The 21,345-nt window shown below is 37.2% G+C and overlaps 1 protein-coding gene across 1 annotated transcript in view; it reads left to right on the top strand.

The window, feature by feature from the left end:
• LOC103274562 (contactin-5) overlaps positions 1–21,345 on the top strand; it is a 517,374-nt gene that overhangs the window by 139,924 nt on the left and 356,105 nt on the right. The window contains exon 5 of the mRNA XM_008072000.1: positions 9,236–9,439. Coding sequence (XP_008070191.1) covers positions 9,236–9,439 — 204 coding nt within the window. The remainder of the gene's footprint in view (positions 1–9,235; positions 9,440–21,345) is intronic.

The raw sequence follows: 21,345 nt of genomic DNA, 5'->3' as shown, positions 1-21,345 counted from the left end.
TTATATATAAGCGACAAATATCCTTTGAATAAAAGGTGATACTTTACTAAATAAGATACATGAATATAAGAAAACTTTGTTTTGTGACCAAGGTTTCCATTTTCCACTTTCTGGGACATTGCCCAAGATTAATACTTTCTACTCACCCATCACTGCCATCTTGTGGACTGTTGTTGATTCCAGAAAATACTGGCTAATTGAAAAATTATCATCTATGGGACTTTCGGGGGTAAACTATTTGGAAAACTGTAAATATAATGTAGAATGGAGATCCATGCTTGTAACTGTACAATAATATCGCTTTTTTTTTTCTATGAGCATCTGAATAGTAGCCACACGGTGCTATTTTACAGCAGGTCTCTGCCAGCAGAACGCATCTTTACTGTTTTACATAGCTAAGACTTGTGTGGCTTTGTGATCATGGTTTAGCTAGAGTGTGACTTAATGGCTAACAGACATAGTCATCAAGCTGATTTTGTTCTGGTGAGTTGGATATAGACACTTCTCCAATTAGTCACTATTGTAAGCATCAGACTTTATTTTGCAAAGTTAAATCCCATGCATATATCACACAAGCTAATAAATACTTGAAACCATTACCTATCACTTTTTTCCCCTCTTTTTCAAGTAAAAATTTATGCTTTGTAATGATTCTTGGTCAAATTGTTAACCTTTTCTGTCTCTTAGTTTCCTTCTCTGTAAAACGAGGTTCCCTATTTCTGTAAGATTTAAATAAGTTAATATGCATAGTGCACACCGCCTAGCATACACTAAGTGTGATACAAATTCACTAGGTGCGATTGGTGCTCACCCAGGTATTCTTCGTCGGCTGATGCACCCACCCAGCAACTGCTGTGAGCGCTGACTGATGCCTCTTCTCCAGAACGTTCCTCTCACCCGGAGAATTGCATTCCCCGCTCTTACTGCAAGCCACCTCCACCGACAAGCTGCCAATGACACCGATACAGGGAAGCAGGTGACAATGGCTGACACTGACTCTTGTTGCGCCACTCACCAATTTCGCAGTGAAATTTGTGTTGGAGAACCCCATGTGTGATTGGTCTTCAGCTCATCTCTGGCAGAGACCACATCCTTGCTTAACTTTCCTTTTTCCCTTGCCTTGTTTTGCTTTCCTTTATTTTTCCTCTTGGAAACACTCCCTCAATAAGTCATGCTTGAAAGAGCCTCCTTCACTGACTTTAATTCCGGGAACATGTCGTAAGACCATGAGCGCTTACTGTTGTTATTTTTGTTGTTGTTGTTATTACACCCTCTGATGTTGTGATTTAATGGAGGATAAGCGTTTAGATTGCCTTGGTCATGTCTAATGAATGGACTCCACAGCTTTCCAATAATCCCTCATACCTATCTTTAATATAAACTAAGTTCTTCACAATTTTGATAAGCACATCGAGGTTATATTTCCTAGCAAAAGTCTAGAGCACAGATATTTTATTGTTGAAGAAGGATGGGATTTGTAGGCTTTAACAGTGAATTATGGGAAGCCTGAAGTGGATGCTTTTTAATGCAAAGTTCAAAGCCTAAATTGAGCTTGTGCCATTGACTATTGCACACTATTGAGTAAATGGTGACCCCGTACCTGATAAGAGGTTGCAATTAAATGCAATGTAATTGCAAAACCCCTTAGCAAAGCAAGAAATTTAAGTTGCATTTTGAAAAGAGTTAGCAATGACCTTTATATCTAGACACAAGTCTCCTGGGATAAAAATGCCCTCCACACCGTGGAGCATTCCACAGAGAAAATAAAAATAGCTCTGTCATTTGGGAGGTGTAATCACTTGAACTCTAGAACTCGGGATTCACTAGCTCAAAGCTGTTTAAGTTGTGAATTTGAGGAGAATGCAAGTTTACTACTGTTTCTATTATCAGTATCCTTTTCTTTGTCTTCTGTTTTGCTAAAGGTGTTTTGAATTATATGCATGTAAAATTTTACTTTGTCTTAGTGACATAATTATGAAGCAGAACTCTGCTTCTTTTGACTTTAGGTAGCAAACATAATGAAAATACATCTCTCCAAAACTTAAAAAGAGAGAGAGAGAGAAAGAGAGGAGAACTTTATTCTATTCAACCAAGATAATTAAAATTTAATGCATTAAACAGTCTGATTTGTTTTAAGGTACTTTCATTTTTAAAACATATAACAAATGTTCTTTCATACTGCACAGCATCTTTTAAAATATCCTGAATCTCTTGGTGCCAAGAGCCTGACAGCTTTAGTCTATTGTTGACAGGATCTTTGTCTCTGGCTGTGTTTCATAGGTGAAACTTTTGCCATTTGTAGAGATTAAATCCAGTTGTGCAAGGTGCAAGCTGTATGTGCACTGTATCACATTCTGCATCGCACAAGGTGGTTTCTTCTGGACCAATAGCTAGTCTTACTGAGCAACTCCCATGTGTTGAGGACGCTCATGTAAGTGGTTTGTGCAATTCTCAGCTCCACCATACAGTCTAGACATTGCTACCCCACTTTATGGACACCAAAACTAAGGTTTAGAAGATTAAAATAGAATAATTACAGATGTGCATCACATAATGATAAAAATATAGGCTTACAGGGAGTCAGACAAATTTGATTTTTTTTCCTCTGACACTATTTAGCCATCGTTTTCTACTGGTCCCTTCCTCTGTTGGAGCCGCAGACCATTAATACTGAAGATGATTACAATGATAATATTAACTGACTACAGCTATTTCTGTAATACTAACCTTGCAGATATGATGTCATTTAGCCTTACCTTTCCTCCTCTAATTCCAGTTTATGGATGAGAAGAGTAAAGCCTCAGTGAAACTTAATAACTTGCCCAAAGGTCACATAGTTGGTAGGTCATCCAGACATCTCTGAATCCCTGATCTCTGTGGTTCCAAAGCCCATGGTCTTATTCCCTCATGATGCTGACTTCTCACGTATCTGAGGGTGGTGTTGGGTGGGGATTAGTGGAAGAAATAAATGAAAAAATGTGTAAAGTATGTGACTCACAGGTAACTTGTATGTTCTTTTCCCAGCCCGTCTTATATCCCCATCATAACGGAAACTTGCTTGAGTAATAATTTCTCACTAATTTCTGATGCTAGTTGCCTTGATCTCAGCCCCCAACCCAAGCCTAGCAGACAAAATGATCTCTAGATATGATCCTTTTAGTAACTTGAGCTGCCAAACCAGCTTCCACCACTATCAATAAACATGTTGAAGCAGGGGCCAAACAACTGACCATCCCACAAGGCGATTAGCCTGAAATAGGAATTGGGCTACCATAAGATGTTACACCCCTTCACCTTCTAAGATTTCATCTAACTTACCTACAAAAATAAATCGTGAAATTCCTTCACAGTACCTTTGTAAAAATGACCTCTCTTTTGTTCATTGACAGAACAGCTCAAATTCTCAAAACTGCCTTCATTACCTTTCAGTGCCTCTGTTGAGTCCAGCTTCAAGTGTCCTCTTTAACTCAGATTCTCAAGGCCAAAACAAGTCCATATAGATGATAGGCAATTTGCAATGAGGTTTGAAATGTGAAAATGAATTCATTCTTGTTCTAAACATTTAGAACAATTTGTATAACTACATATATAGTTTTCTCATCCTAACTATTCATTTATTCAGCAAATATTTATTGAGCAATGACATGATAGGCATCTTGCTGAGTTATAAAGACATAGTGAGGAAGAAGGTAGGTTTAATCTCTGCTCTTCCAAGAGTACTTGACATGGCCTGTAGTGACATTTTATAAGACCGTCGAGGTACACATCAGCAATGTAAATATATATCAATGTAACCACATAATTAATTGGACAATTCTCTACAATTTCATTTGTGATGTCATTATTTTAATATTCCAAAGTGATAGCATCAGCTACAAATTTTCTAAAGAGAAAATGATTATAGTGCCAATTTTTGAAACCTATTGTTTCTGCTGGTAGCTTTCTGAGTTTTCCTACTTAAATAGCTTAACCTCAATTAAGTCATCATGAAAGGAGGGAGGGGAGTCATAAAGATGATGAAATTGTAAAACAAAATGTTTGGCTGGGCTTGGTGGCTCAGCCTGTAATCCTAGCACTTTGGGAGGCTGAGGTGAGTGGATTGCCTGAGCAGGCAGGTTCAAGACCAGCCCAGGTAACTTGGTGAGACCTCGTCTCTACAATAAATAAAAAAAAAAAAAAAAAAACAGCCCAAAGCAAAACAAAACAAAATGATTAAAAGGCAATTAGTAAATATTAAAATGTTCCTGGCATATACTCTACTAAACAGTATCAGTAAAAATTAACATAAAACATCAAGTTATAAATGTAAAACAAACTATTCAAAAGTAAAGCATATTTTTATAATAAATAATACTTTTATAATAAAATTATAATTCTAGTTTTTTGATAGATAGAACACTAAATCTCATATTACAGAAATAGCCAAAATAAGAATAAGATTGAGGATTTTGCTAAATACGGTCAATTAACTAAAAATCTTATCATAACATAAAGTTGAGCATTCCATAAAACAGAGAAGTTTCTGATGTTTAAGTTCTTTTTTTTTTTTTTTTGTAGCTGACATGGATAAAGAAAATAGATTCCTTGAGAGAGTTACATCATTAATTGGGTCAGTGAATGACTCAGATGCTACATCCGTTGTGTTCTCTCCAAATCCTTTGACCCGAAGCCTCGGATGTGTACACACATTATTAGAAAGAATAATGGTTATTCCCAACTTGTAATTATATTAAAGGTGGTTGAAATGAATCGCATATGATTATTCATTGAAATTGTTTTCAAAGACTTCAGAGAGTCCAGCATACCATTTCATTCCCTGTTCTCACACGTTTCTGGTTAATGGCACTGCAGTTATGAGAAATGAGCATCATTGCCCATGTGGGTAGTCCTGTTTTTATATACCCTGTAGATGTGGAAATATATCATTTAAATAATCATCTTATTTGTCAGGGGAGCAAAGAGAAGACAATCCTGTGTTTTTTTTTAACACTGATCAATTGCAGCAATTGTGTTGAGAGTCTGCAATGCATGAAGCTATAAAACCTGGACATTCAATTAGGACAAAAAACAGATGGAGACAACCTGGAAACTTCCCCACTACCAAAATTTAGAAAGATGAGTAAAATAAAGGTAAAGGAACTGAGCTCACAATAGAGAAAAGAAAATCTCCAGGTGTCAGAACCAAATAGGAGCCAAAATCCAACATATACTTGGTAGTGTTGATTCTGAGGAGATTTTGGCAGCAAGGTAAAGTGTCCATGTGTCATGGAAATACACCCCAAAGTCCTGGAGCTTCAGGAAGGATGACCACATGGGAGCAAAGGATGAGTCTTTGGATCATCTTAAGAGTCAAGTTGGACTAGCAGTGTTTGCTTAAGCCAGGCCCCAGATGCACGATACCCTTAGGGAATCTGGATGACTCTCCCTGACGCAGAATGGAAAAAAAGACTCTCCCGTGAGAAACCAAAAGCCTGCACGGCACATAGGTTTGTAGGCCAAGCAAATATTACCATGTAGTATCAAGAATACACTAGTGAAATTTAACATAAAAAATTGATCCAGAATGACTATATCCCAAGTGGAACTCTTGAGAAAAGCAAATGCAAAAGCATTTTCAGGGTATCTTTCACAACATAGGATGCACAGAATATCTCAGAGGTAGTTATTGTCTGCTAAAATAGGGACAATTGCCTGAAAAATTAGACTAAGAACTCCTAAAGATTTAATGCTTTAGCAAGACATACCATTAGAAAAGAACCTTAGAAAATGGGAAAATCACAGTTGGCCATCTGGTCTCAATATCTTCTGAAATGAATTAAGACTACTAAATGTTACCATTGAGGCAATCAGTGTATATGAAATTATTTTTAAGAGCCAGGCACAGTTGCTATGGAATAATGTATATAAAACTAAAGTCTATGACACCAGAGCCAACTATATTTCACTATTTCCCTAAATTATTTTATAATATCGTACTACAAATAGTTCCATGCTTATTTTTTTGTGATACTACAGTTTGAAAAACAGATTAAATAAATGTTAGTAGATAATAGAAAAGTTTATAAGAGAAAGTAAGCAGGGATCTTAAAATACAAAATAGTTAGCTTGACTCGATATTTTCATTTTTGGCACTGGCAGAAAATCCAGTGCAAACTCAGGTTGTCAGCTTTTCTATTGTGTATTATTTCTACTTTTTGTATTTCTTGGAATTATGAAATGCTTTGCTATGTGAAACTGAAAACTTATCCAACGACCTAAATAAGCATTTTTGGGCTCCCAAATTCCCATCTACCTATAAAATTTGAGAAAATACTAGTGTTGTGCAAATGCTTTTCTCCTAGTCTAAAAATATTTTATAAAACATTGACTCAACAAATATTACCAGTGTAACAGAAAAAATATTTCATTGAATGATATTCTTTAACTGTTACTTGTTTTCTTTTCCCCAAAATTTCAAGTAATATAAACCCAAATTTGAGAAAACCACAGTAAAATTGAATCTAAAAATAAATGAAAAAAATATTAAAATGTTTCTGAGTTACGTGTGAATGACAATTGAAATTTGCATTATAGCAATTAGAGGAACAAGGGTACCTGCATAATGAACATTTGCATACCTAACCCTTAATTGTATCCCACATCTTTAAAATGAAAGTAAGAAAAAAAAAAACAATTAGAGGAACTCATATTGGTAATTGTGAGAAGTCCTTGAATTTATAATCTAGTCGAACATGTGAGAACAGATAGAAGTATTTCAGCTATCCGCTAAGGGTTTCCTTTGAGTAAAGCCACATGGATCTTTTTCATAAATTCTTAGTAAAATACCAAATGGAATAACAATGGCCGACTGGGTAACCAGAACTGTAAAAAATTGCTTGCTTTATAAAACATTTGTTAAGATATTTAAAAGTTTTTGATATAGGTTGTAATTATGAACTAATGCAATGTAACATTTCAGTGTAACAGGCTCCTGCTAGAACTATAGTATATGCCTTGAAAGTAATAAATATTGACTGACTCTATCTTACAATCTACATTCAACTCATCTTTGAAACTCGTCTGTGAAAAAAAGATCAAATAATATTTAAATACTGATTATTCCTTCAGAATTGTTTTAAACCCTCTTTCTTGTTTCCTTGTATTTAAATGGTGCACAAAGAAAGAGTTTCTAACCTAATGCTTTTCTGGAGATGGTCTGATGACAGAAATGTTATTTTTCATGTTTTCTGAATGTATGCGATATGTCAAACTCTTAGCTATATTATCTTGTTTGAAGACTTATGACACAGTTAATATTATTCTGATTTTATGAATGAAAAAACTGAACCTCCAAAAGTCAGTTAAAGGCTTGTTAAAGTTAAACCATCTCTAAGCAGACGAGTCAGTCCTTGACTATACTGGCAGTTCCAATGAATTTAAGCTTAATTTAGAAACTAAACTAAGTTTAAAAAGTAGAGTATGTGTAGAGGGGAACATTTGTACAGAAGAGGTACAATTTGCTAAGTTTATCAGGTGACTGCATAGGATACGCCTTCCTACAATGATGTCTCTGAAGATGTTCCTGATTCTTCTCAGGAGTCAGCCTGTGACATCACTGTTCTTTAACGCAAATTTGTGAAAATCATTTACCTTTACTGAATACATTGTGTTGGTTGTAAATTCAATTAAGGCAAAACATGAAGTATTAATAGTAATAGATAGGGAGGGATTCTATTTAAAGCTAATATATCAAAACAATAACCTTTTGAAATTCGTTACATTGATTTTCCAAATAGATGGACAATCTTCAAGACTGCTGCTTGAGTATCCCAAAAGGTTAGGTTGACTAAATGCTAGGCTTATCATTTGAAAATGGGCAGGGCCAAAGTAATGAACTTATTTTTGACAGACCATGGCTGATCAGAGAGAGAGAGAGAGAGACAGACAAAGAGAGAGAGAGAGAGAGAGAGACCTAAAAATGGGATTTTCTGACTAAACAAATTACTCTGGTAAAAAGAGGCCTTGGAATCGATTCTTCCAGACATAACATAAGTAAGTTTAATGCTTATGCAATTTAAATGGATTGGTTTTCATAGTCAAACTTCTCAATTTCTGTGACTGAACCTGTAAGAATATGTCAGTTTAATGTCATATTAAACTCCTGATTTCACTGCACCCACGTCTTTGAAGACCTCCCCTTTCAGTCCCACCCCCATGCCTGTAAAGGCAAATACATTCTTCTAGTCGCTGGATCACTCAGGCCCTAAACCTTAATCTCTGACTTTTCTCTTCATCTCACATTTCATAAGCAGTCCATCAGCCAAGCCTGTCAAGTCCTCTACCACATTTTTGCCAAAACTAGTCACTTCTCACTGTTTCCCCACCACTGTAACGGTCACTATAATTCTAGTTCAAGCCACTTATATTTTTGGTGGCCCTTTGAAAACAGCCTCCGAGTCTAGTGGGTATCACCCCCTGCTTCCCCTCCTCGCAGTTCCTGCTTTGGCTTCTTCACACTGTTGAAGAAGCAGTCAGAAAGAGCATTTACAATGCCAATTCCCATGTGCTTCTCCATCCTATCCATCCCTAGGTCTCTTAAGATGCGCTGGTTTTCTTGATGACACATGTCACCTCTTGATGCATATTTGCTTGTGTATTCTTGGTTTTTCTCCCATCATTATGAAAGCGCCATGAAAGGACAGACTTTTCTTTTTCAGTTGGAACAATGCCTGGCCTGTAATGATCTTCAACCAATATTTGTTGTGAAAACCAGTAGATGGCTGCCACTCGAGTGTCGTCTAACTCAGGAAGTTTTCGTTGGTCAATAGGACTGCTTAAGTGCCCCATCTCATGCCTTCCTTACAATGAAGTGCACACCTCTGTCTCCTTACTCTGTATCGTTTCACAGGTCTGCGTAACTTTTCCCTATTCAATTGATCTTTGAGCATGGGGAATTGTCTCTTTTTATTTTCAGCATTATCATAAGGCTGAGCATCGAATCCACGTTCTATACACATTGAAATGGAAAGAATAAAAGAATGTATACATGCTAAGCCTCCTTAAGAAATATCTCCGCTCTCCCTGCAGTCATTAGGGATGATAGTCCTTTGAATATAAAATACCAAATTATATAGATATCTGGATCAAATCTGTATGACCTTGCAATATAGCTAACAGCTTAGTAAAGGTTTTGTGTTTGGGCTTTGTTGGTGAAATCATCTGTGTCTTTCAACCACCCAATTTTGTGTATTTCCAGAGATCATCTATAGCTGGGTATTTAATGAGTTCCCTTCCTTTGTGGTGGAAGACAGCCGGCGGTTCATTTCCCAGGAGACAGGCAACCTTTATATTTCTAAAGTCCAAACATCAGATGTCGGCAGCTATATTTGTCTGGTGAAAAACACAGTGACGAACGCTCGGGTCCTCAGTCCGCCAACTCCGCTCACCCTACGCAATGACGGTAAGTTTCTTGGCCCCTTATAAGGGCCAGCCATCTCAGATGTCAACAGTAAAGATGTATTTGTGTTTTTCCAAGAACTTGAACTTACAAAATAAAATTAAAAGGCACTTGCCATATTTAGAAACTCCCTAGTTTAAGGCTGAGATTATGCATGCCTCGGAATAAAAATTTTGACATAGGAAAGTGAAGACTCATGTTTGAGAGATATTCGCCATAATGCCACTCTAATACCAGAAAGGGAGAGTGAATCTAAAAAGAAGAACTGACATAAAGACTCCACGGTTCTTTTCTTTGCTCTTTAGTGCCTCTCTGTAGCATATGCGTATGAATGGCAAGCATTTTATGCATTCACTTTTCATTACATTTTTACTTTAGCTGCCTTCAAACTGAATGTTCAGCTTTTAATACTTCATGGTATAGTTATAATTGTTATTATTACTTTTCCAATAATAGGAGCAGTTGGGACTTTAACTTTTAAGTGCAATTCAGGCAGAAGTGATGATTCTATAATTATAGGTATTGCCGTCTATCTAAAGTATCTTCAAATTTAAACACCTCATTTGTATTTATAGACATTTACAGTTAAGCGTTGCATTAAAGAAGTCAAGTGCTATGTTACCATTGATATATGATATGCAGCTTGCTCTGTCATGCAATGAAAAAATCTATGAAGGCATTAGTAAGAGGTGAGCCTGAGAATCCTGATTGATTGAGAAGTTTAAAAAAAAATCTATATCCACACTGTTTTTTGTATGCTTGTTTTTAGAATACTGCTGGAATGTCTGACAAGAACTATGTCACAAGATTTTTGCTTACTATTTAGTTTCTCATAGATTTTATATAAATATATATATATAATTTATGTGGATATGGTTATGAGACTTCATAAACTATAAGGCATATATGTATACACACTGTATTATATTTTGTATACATGATTATGATAATCCTATCAGGTAGAAAGTAAAAGTGCAATATCCATTTGGAGATGAGGAAGCCAATCTTAAAGAGATGAAGGAATCTGTCAAAGGCCACACAGATAATGGCACAAAGAAATTGGAGGGAAAAGAAACGGAGGCTTCGAAACCAATTCAGGGTTTACCAAAACCAACTAGCCAAGAGGTGTTAGGAGCTTGGAGGCCAGACATATGGCTAGATATTAAGAAGGGAGAATTACTAGCATTTAATAATTAATGAAATCCGGGGCTTCGAAGTAGAAGAAAGCTAGTATATACACGGGAGGGAGTCTGGAAAAAAAACAGAGTTATCTTTTGGAGAGTAGGTCCCTCGTCTACGGGCTTCCCCCTCTGGGTCAGTGTTCGAGGAACCCACCAGCATCTGTGGTCCCGCTAGCGCTGTTGTGAGAGGCTGTATTCGACTTCAGTGAATATCGTTGGAGGTTCTTTCAACACGTTTGCCCATTTCATGAGGGGGGATCTACCCGTTCCCCTGCCCACACTGCACTGAGTGTTCAGCAGTTTGGGGTCAAAAATGGCATGACCCCCATGGCCTCCCCTCCCCATCCACCCAGTCTTGCCCCAAGTGACTTTTTTTTGTTCCCCGGATGAAAAGTTTCTCAAAGGGAACTGTCTGGCTGATGTGGAAGAGATGAAACAAAAAACAACAGAAGCACTAAAAGCCATCAAAAGTTCGAAAGCAGTGGGAAAAGCATCTCAATCTATGTATCGCATCCAACAGAGAGGACTTTAAGGGTGTCTGAAGTTTAAACATGGAAGAATAAACACACAATTTTTTATAAATAAGTTATGTTTTGGGGGACTCCCCCTCCCAACAATTTCAAGGCATTAGCATAGCTCATTGAATGTGACTCTCTTCACCAGAAAAGATACCACAGGTAAAGGAACAAAGGACTGGGCAAACATGAGGAATCCAATTTTAGATATGATGTAATAAAGTATACATGGGAAATCAACGTGGAAATATACAACAGGCAGTCATACGTGTCCCTAACACCCACGCGAGAGGGCAAGGCTAGAGAAAGGTATTTAAACATCACCATTGTGTATTCTATCACTGTGGAATGAGGGTGTATCTATTATGACAACCCCAAGGTTATGTAAGAATGTCTACAGGATGAAGAGAAAAAAGAAAAAAAAAGATATGCATTTTTAAAACGTATCTAACTAAAAGCTTGGAATTGAGGAGAGTTTCTATAAGTCTTTCCACAAAATTTCTGAGCACTATTTTACAGATGCCTTAAAAATGTCAAGCATCCTTATCTGAAAATGATAACATTTTGTAGGCTAACCAATAATTAGCTGCATTCTCACCATCCATCTGTGCAACAATACCTTACATGCAGAGAGTATTACCTGAGTGAAGGAGACTTTTCCTTCTTCTTCTCACGCAGCAGAGCTCTTTCTACCCATAGTCCTGACCTTCACAAGGGAGAGGAGCCCACGTGTATGTTAGAATTTGAAAATGGATACCTCCTTCTCTAGTAAGTTAAAAGTTCAGTATGTGCAACTGTCCCTTGCACTTTTGTTTCCTGGTCCAGACGTCTCACTTATTCCTTTTTGAGAGCAAACATTTCAAGGAAAATCTTTTACTGATATGTACACATCCTTCTCTCTCTCTCTCTCTCTCTCTCTCTCTCTCTCTCTCTTTCTGTTGCTTTGGTCTGGCAAAACCCCAGAAACCACAGTCTTACTCCGTGACTGCCTTGAGAATCTGAAGACTGCTTGAAAAGGTTACACCCACCGTGGGTTTATGATCACCCGCTTCAAAAGGGTCTTCAACGCTGCCCCTTAATCCACGAGTTCCTGTGGATGGTTTAATCTGTACTCCCTTCCAAAAGTCTGGAAACATCTCTGCTTTCCTTAAACTGAACTGCCTCACCACCACCACTTCAGAAAAAACGATGTGGGTGATCAGATTCATGTCCCTACAAATAAAATCCAATCTCACTCCATCTCCATCCTCACAACTCTCCCCTTACTCTATTTCAGTGCAGATACCGAACTTCTCTCCTCCTAAAGAGCCCACCCTCCATCCTTGACTGCTGATTATCCTTCCCCCGGCCTTCCGTTACATGACACTATCAGTCACTGCTTCTTGTAGTAATATAACCAATGCTATGTCGCTAAACTAGCAAACCTATTTTAATCATTTTATTAATTGAAGCAACGGTAGCAGTTGACATTGTTGACACATTTTTTTCTTTTACAAGCATCTATCTTTTCAACAAATCATTATTTGAGAAGTAATTCATGAAAGGTTCAATAAAGTAAATATAAATAAGTAGAACAAAACTGTTATTTTAAGGTTAACATTTAACTTAACAAAAAACAGATGGGAAACATCTGCTGAATTTTGATTACATCATTCAGTGACAAACAGTCTCACTTTTTAGTAGAGAAGTTAGAAAATTTGCATTTATATTTTCTGTAAATTACCTAAGGTTATTTTTTCCCCTTGGCTTTTCTTTGTCTATTAATGTTTTTTCTGCTTTTTTACTTGAAGTAACACATGCCTATTGAATTGATGTAGTGACATAGAGAAACAAATAAACATTAAAAGGTACTCCCCCCTCCTTGCCATTAAATCCCACCCTCAAGAGCCGACCTTTTAACTTTTTTTTTCTTCCTGAGGTTCTTATACAATGTTAGAAAATATCTGTGCTTCTGGGTTAATCGAGCTTAAAGATAACTGTTTATTCCTTTATATAATAAGTGTGCATATGTTTATTCTATCTCCTGTCTTACATTTATATTTTTAATAGTTTGCTATTGGTTACCTTTTTAACTCTGATAATGTACTTGAAACTCTGCTGTTCTCTTAACTCTTGAAAATGATTCTTAACTTTTTGTGTCATTAATGAGGATAATTTTGTCCCTACTTTTTCCTTCATCTTTCCAAAACTACTTTTATGTTCTTTTTTTTTTAACTTTTATTTTGGCAAATCTCTCCAGCAAGTAACCAAGTCTTCTACACGTCTGTTTAGACTAACTCAATTAGCTGAAAAACAAATGGATATTTACAAATTATTACTAAATAATCATCATTTGATATCATAGTGTTCCAGATTTTTTAGACCATTTTCTAGATCTGTATGATAAATTGTATGAATTTTTCATAATGATTGAAACTTCGAATTGAATATAACAAAGAAAAATAAAACTTATAGCATTAATAAGATTGTGATACAGTTTGAATGTAGTGTTTCTGAAAATCCTGTTGTAAAAACAATTAGTCCTTTGAATGAGAGTGTTCGGATAGAAACACGAGTTGTCACAATCAGATGATAATGAAACGCTTGGTGCAGTTAAGAAAGCACACGGAAAGAGTATAAAATGAGAAGAGAAGTGAGCTTAGGATCAAGCCTTAAATAATCCAGATACATTGGTAGGGTGAGTCATGAAAATCCTACAAAAGATAACAAGGAGAAGGTAGAGAGATTACCAGAAAAAAAACAGTGGAGCGCATTGTCAAGAAAGCCAAAGAAGAGAAGTGTCTCAACAAGCAGTGGGCATGCCACGCAAGGCGGTAGCTTGGGTGTATGTATGTACTTGGCCCTCTTCTCAGACCCTACCAAAAGAATTCTACATTATCAACACGAATGCTGAAGGGGAGGAGGTACATTACCAGCAGGCAAGACATTCTGACATATTTCTGAAAGGATAAGGAAAGATATGAGTAACAGGATTAAGGAGGTGGCCACAAGGGAAACCTAGAGTAGAGTTGAAAGAGTCTCAAGAAGGGCTGGGAGACCACGTACCCAATAGAAGCATGAAGAATCTCTGAAATCAAAACGAGCACTAAAAATAGTTGTATAATGAGAAATGAGACTGAACAAAGGGCAAGTCGAGATGTAGATACTTAATAATTGTTTCAGTAAAATGTTGGACTCCCTTGCCTTCCTGACCTCTACATGCAAACAGACCCAAGGGCTCATCTCTTAAGAGGAATGAACTTTCCATGGAAAGTCCACGTTTTAAGTGTGAATGGTGGCACCCTAGCGGAAAACCTCCTTATGCAGGCATTCAGGCACCAGCAGCCTGAAGGCAGCTCCTTGCCCTCACATCAGAGCAGATTTTGATCATCCACACACACCCCCTCAGCCATGCTCGCATCAGAAGGGAACCAATTCTTCAGACATGCCATCATGGGAACCCACGCTAACTTGGGTTTCTCAGACTTAATACGTATATGCAATTCTAAGTTAACCGTTATTGTTAAAAATTACTAAGCTTAACGAGTCATTGCAGAATTCATACCAAGATAATGAGCAAAAAAACAGAAAACAAAAACCAGAAACTTAAAATGATTCCAAGAAAGTCATAAATTAGACTGGAATCATTTTTTAGTCAGAAACTTTCATATCGCTATTGGATCTCGCTTCAAAAAGTATAACTGATGTTATTGAGAAAAACATATTCCTGAATGTTTTTCCAAATAGGTGGCACATATTAAACACTTGTTCTGAAAATAAAAATAGTATATATATTGCACTATAGTCGGCCGAAATTCCTGCTGATTTTTACAAACCTCTCAGTGCAGAGATGGGCGTCATAATGGATGTTTCTGCAAACTTGACAAACCTCTGTGGGGGTTTGAATATAAAAATCACATTTAATGTGCTGTGACCATAGAGTTAGCTATAAAAATCATCTCAAGAACATTGTTTCTACACTTCTCTTAAAAAAATGTAGACTTTTCTAAAAATAATAAAAGATATATGCATAGGTTACATTTTTTTCTTTCAAGTACAAGTAACATTGAACTTAAATATTCTCTACTGCAGAATATTTTGTCTTAGCTCAGGTCCTAAAACAAAGCTAGAAACAGAATTTGCTTGCAGGTTGTTTATTTGAAATTTATCCCTAGAGAGCAAGAGTAAGAAATGGGGTAGGATTGAAGGGCAAAGCAGAGAAAGGAAGTTGCTTTCTAGAAAGGACCACTTCTACAGGCAGCTGGAGTTTGAGCTCGGGGATCCCCGCCTTCCGAAATGCACTCGAATTGGCCACCTGGAAGGATGTATTCACAGGCTTCTATCTCCCATTCTTGGAGGGCGGTCCCTGGCAGTTAACTACCATGTTCTCCCTGGTTGCCCTTGGGTTGCAACTTTGTGCAACTGATTGCACCTTGTGGACCTGGTTGCAGTAGTAGTTTGGGGAGTAAAATGTTTGGTCAAGATAATTTGAACTGGGACATGAGAGGAATCTGGAACATCGATGATAGTCAGTGCAGATAATTATCACAGCCCTAGTACATTTGCTTACAGAAAGGGAATCCATCTAATACTTACAAAAATTCAAATACGTTAATGTTGGGGACATTAAAAATAAGTTAACGTCTTCTATTATTTATCTATTTATTCAGTAAATATGCTACTTCCATTGTGCATTAGTTTCTGTGACATATATATGGATGAGGATACTTATATCCTTAAAATCCTGCTGTGCAAAAACAATTGGTTGAATAACAGTGTTCAGATATAACCATATATACATGTGTGTGTGTGTGTGTGTATATATATATATATACACATATGTATATGTATATGTATATATGTGTATATATATATATCCTCAAAAGTTCATATATAACCTCACTGCATTCAACTGTTTTTTCCTATAATCTGTCTGCCTTCTCCTGTTATGTTTTGTTGGGTTTTCATGACTCACCCTACCAACGCAGTTCGGATTATTCAAGGTTTGATCACAAGCTCACTTCTCTTCTCAATTCATACTCTTTCATGTGCTGCACCAAGAGTTGCATTATCATCTAATTGTGATGACTCATGTTTATATCTGAACACTGTTATTCAAAGTACTAATTGTTTTTGTACAGCAGGAGTTTAAGAAACACTACCTACCCGATAGATACAGATAGATGTTAGATAGATAGATAGATAGATAGATAGATAGATAGATAGATAGATAGATAGATAGATAGATGATAGATAGCTTTTGAGGTGCCCATGGATTATTGAAAAAGACAGATTATGACAGTCCAGTGCTGTGATAGATATGTAGGTATGTACTGCTGTGGTATCCTATAATAGGAACATCTAACCCAGATGACACATCAAGGAATATCTCCTGGAGAAGGTGACATTTGAGTTGAGTTTTGAAGGTAATTTGGCATTAGGTGAAAAAGTAAATAGAGAGCACTTGAGTATCCATCATACATAGGTATACAGTAGAAAGGCCATGTCGTAATTCCACTTTTGTTCAGTATAACTAAACTATAAATAGGCCATAAAAAGAAGCTATGGGTCATACCGTAAAATGCTTTGCCAACCATGCCATCGTAAGTTTTGGAAGATTTTAAAGTGTATGAGCAACACAATCAGATTTTCCTCTGTTGACTCCGTAGAAAATCATCCTCATACATTCATAAATGCATACTGCACACCTACTGTGTCAGACATTTTGTTATGTACTAGGGATATGGAGGACAAGGCAAACATGACAACTCTCCTTGTGTAGTTTCCAGCTGAACACCAGGCAGGACATTCCCTAAAGACTGACACAGATTCTGTCTGTCACTGACACTGCATGATTCGCCTGCCATCACGTGGTGTCCCGATGAGCCCAGTTCACAACTCCAAAACATTTATAAGGAATACAGGTTTTTACTGAGGGCTTGGATGGTAGTGAATGAGGTGCTTGCCTACCGCATAACACGGCAGAATCTGCTCAACACCTCCCTTAACTACATCTCTCTTTTGTTGAGATGTCATTGCTTCAGAAGCTGCCATCTCTCCCTCACGTGCCTCTGCCCCTCCCCTTTCACTGTTGCCTCCAGTCCCTCTCAGGGTCTTACTGTCTCTGTCTTATGTAGTCATTTTGTAGTTTCATTTCTCCTCTCATTTGAGTTCCCAGACTAGTTCTCAAAATGTTTTTTTTTAACTTTTTTTTTTTAATCAAAACTTATGCTTACTGCATGTGAAGCCACTGTTTTAAAAATGGTACAAGAATTCAAGTGAAAGGATGAAAAATATATGCAAGCAAATAGTAACTAAAAAGAAGCTGAGGTTGTTATATTAAGGTGATACAAAATATTAAATGTATTTCCAGGGATAAAGATCACTGGAGTTTGATAATAGGTTCAATTCCCAGAAATATATAGAAAAGTTGTCCACATCTTCCCCAAGTCTGCATACTGGCTCTCACTTCTCTTCCAGTTCAGAAGGGATTTTCCCCAACAAGAGCCTCCTGCTTCCTAAGACAGCATTTTCCCAACCCCTACCATAAGGCTAACTACACCGTGGTGCAGAAAGACTGAATTATGAAAGAAAAAAAAAACAGACCCTGGATACCTTTTCACTTCTGTAGTTAGTTCAATAGAGAGAATTCAATGAGTAACTTGAGAAAGTGAATGGGAATTGATGGAGAATGTAGAAAGATTAGCCTTTGTTAAAGAATTCATCAGTTGTCACAGTGAAGAAAAAAGTAGAAAGGTTACAGATCAGATGCAGATAATCTACTATTTGGTGATGGGGAGGCTATGATTTTTTGTTGTTGTTGTTTTTGAGTTAGAGTCTCACTCCTTCACCCAGGCTGGAGTGCAGTGGCATACTCAGGGCCACTCCAGCATTGACCTCCTGGGCTCTGGTGACTCTTCTGTCTCAGCCTTCCAAGTAGCTGGAACTACAGGCACTGCCACCAGCTAATTTTTTTTATTTATTGTAGAGACGAGATCTCACCATGTTGCCCAGGCTGAACTTGAACCCAAGGCTCAGGCAATCCTCTCACCTCGACCTCCCAAAGTGTTGGGATTACAGGCTTGAACCACCATGTCTGACCAATGGTTCTTATTTTTAATTAATGGATTCAAGAAAAGTAATCAGCTAAGAATATATGTGCAGATAATATGTTACTTTTAAGGCAAGAATTTTGTCAACAAGGAAGTTACACACAGAATTACCTAATTACATAATCTGTAAGTCGACCCAATTGATTTACTATTGAATAATGCAAGTTCTATGAGTGGAAAAATATAAAAATGGCATATCCATGAAGACTGTGGTAGGCTGAATAACAGCCCTCGAAATGTCCAGATCCCAATTCCTGGAAAATGAATATTTGCTTACATAGTTCAGGGCCTTTGCAGATATGATTAAGCTAAAAATCTTGAAGTGGAGACATTACCCCAGACTATGTGAGTGATCCCTAAAAGTAGTCACAAGGGTTCTTCAGTAAGAGGTAGAGGGAGACTTGACCATGGACGAGAAGAAAGCAATGTGATCATTGATGATGGAAGCAAGAGATTGAAAGAAAACTACCAACAAAAAAAGTCCTAGATCAGATGACTTTGCAGCAGAATTCTACAAAACATACAAGGAGGATCTGATACCAATCCTACTGAAAGTATTCCAAGCAATCAAGGAAGATGGAATGCTCCCCAAATCATTTTATGAAGTTAGTATCATATTGATACCCAAACCAGGTAAAGATCCAACAAAGAAAGAAAAAAACTACAGGCCAATATCGTTGATGAACATAGATGCAAAAATTCTCAACAAGATTCTAGCAAACTGGATCCAACAACGCATTTCAAAAATCATCCACCAAGACCAAGTAGGCTTCATCCCCAGGGTGCAGGGCTGGTTCAACATCCATAAGACCATAAATGTAATTAAATATGTCAACAGATGTAAACATAAGAATCATATGTTTATATCACTAGACACAGGGAAAGCTTTCAATAAAATCTAGTATCCCTTCTTGATAAAACCCCTTAAACACCTAGACATAGATGGAACATACCTCAAAATAGTAAGAGTCATCTATGTTCAACTCACAGCCAGCATACTGCTAAACAGTCAGAAACTGAAAGCATTTCTTCTGAAAGCAGGGACAAGACAAGATTGCCCACTCTCACCCCTCTTGCTCAACATAGTGTTGGAAGTCCTAACTAGAAATGTTAGACCTGAGAAAGAAATCAGGGGCATCCAAATAGCAAAAGAGAAAGTGAAGCTATCCCTCTTTGCAGATGATGTGATCCTATACCGTGAAAATCTGTCAAAAACCTCCTTGCACTGATAAAGGATTTTGGCAAAGTCTCAGGGCATAAAATAAATGCCCAAAAGCCAATTGAATTCCTATACACCAACAATAAACAGACAGAACCCCAAATAAAAAGCACAATCCCATTCACAATAGCCACACACACACAAAATGAAATAACTTGGCATCTTCCTAACCAAAGAAGTGAAAGACCTTTACAATGAAAACTACAAAACACTGCTCAAAGAAATCCAAGAAGACACAAACAAATGGAAAAATATTCCATGCTCGTGGATTGAAATAATTAATATTATTAAGGTGTCCCTCCTACCAAAGACAATCTACAGATTCAATGCAATATCCATTAAATAACCAACATCAGTTTTCTCGGACCTGGAAATGGCAATACAGAAATTCATATGGAAACATAAAAGACAACGGATAGCCAAAACAACCCTTAGCAAAAAGAAACGAAGTGGAAGGTATCAAACTTCCAGACTTCAAACTCTGCTATAAAGCTGCAATAGTCAAAGCAGCCTGGTATTGGTACAAAAACAGGCATGTAGATCAATGGAACAAGAGAGAGACTCTGGAAGCAAAACCTTGATTTCTCAACCAGCTCATCTTTGACAAAGCCTCCAATAAATGATAGGGAGAGGAGAACCTGGTCAGTAAATGGTGCTGAGAAAACTGACTGACTACATGCTGAAGACTGAAACAGGATCCCTACTTACCACAGCACAGAAAAATCAATTCTAAATGGATCAAAGACCTAAATGTTCACAATAGCAAGAACCTGGAATCAACCATGCTGTCCATCAAAAGTGGACTGGATTAAAAAAATGTGGTACATATACATGATGGAATATTATGCAGCCATAAAAAAGAACAAAATCATGAATTTCACAGCAACCTGGATGGAACTAGAGTCTATAATACTGAGTGACCTCTCACAGAAACAAAGATCTGAGTATCACATGTTCTCATTCATATAGTGGACCTTGAACATCAATCATAATACTACAAGAAAAGGATTGACAGTGATGGGAAACTATGGGGGGGAAGGGAGGTGGAATTCATGGTAGTCAATATCTGTCTGGGGATGGGGAGACACCCCTTTTCAACAAGGGTGCCTGAACAAAACATATTTGTATTCCTAACCCTTAACTGTACCCCACAATACCAAAATAAAAAATATCAATTAATAAAAAAAGTAAAACTTCAAACTATAAAAATTCTAGAAGAAAATGTAGGAAACACCCTTGCAGAAATTGGAATAGGCAACCAATTCCTGATCAACTCTACAAAAGCAAATGGCGTAAAAGATAAGCGGGACCTCGTTGAACTGAAAAGCTTCTGCAAAGCAAAAGAAACCATCAAGAAAGTGGGAAGACAGCCCATGGAGTGGGAAAAAGATATTTGCTAACTTTAAATGTGACAAAGGTCTAACATCCAGGATCTACTAGGAACTCAAATATGCTGAAAGAAAAAAAAACAAACCAAACAGCCCTATTAAAAAATGGGTAAGAGGTATGAATAGACACTTCTCAGAAGATATACAAGCAGCCAACAGATACATGAAAAAATGCTCAGCCTCGCCAATCATCAAAGGGATGCAAATTAAAACCACATCAATACACCACATAACTCCAGTTAGGATGGACATCACCAATAACTCAAAAAACAACAGATGCTTGAGAGGATGTGGGGAAAAGGGAACATTTCTACACTGTTGGTGGGAATGTAAACTAGTGTAACTTCTGTGGAAAACAGTGTGGCGATTTCTAAAAGATCTAAAAATCAACCTTCCCTATGATCCAGAAATCTCCCTTCTGGGACTATACCCAAATTACTGTATGAAGAAGATACCTGCATATGCGTGTTTATTGCAGCAACCTAGATGGAATTAGAGTCTATCATACTCAATAA

This window comes from Carlito syrichta, unplaced genomic scaffold, assembly GCF_000164805.1.
Source record: "Carlito syrichta isolate Samal-C Ts95f unplaced genomic scaffold, Tarsius_syrichta-2.0.1 Scaffold314806, whole genome shotgun sequence".
Lineage (NCBI taxonomy): Eukaryota > Metazoa > Chordata > Mammalia > Primates > Tarsiidae > Carlito > Carlito syrichta.
This window is presented reverse-complemented; position numbering and strand designations above follow the sequence as displayed.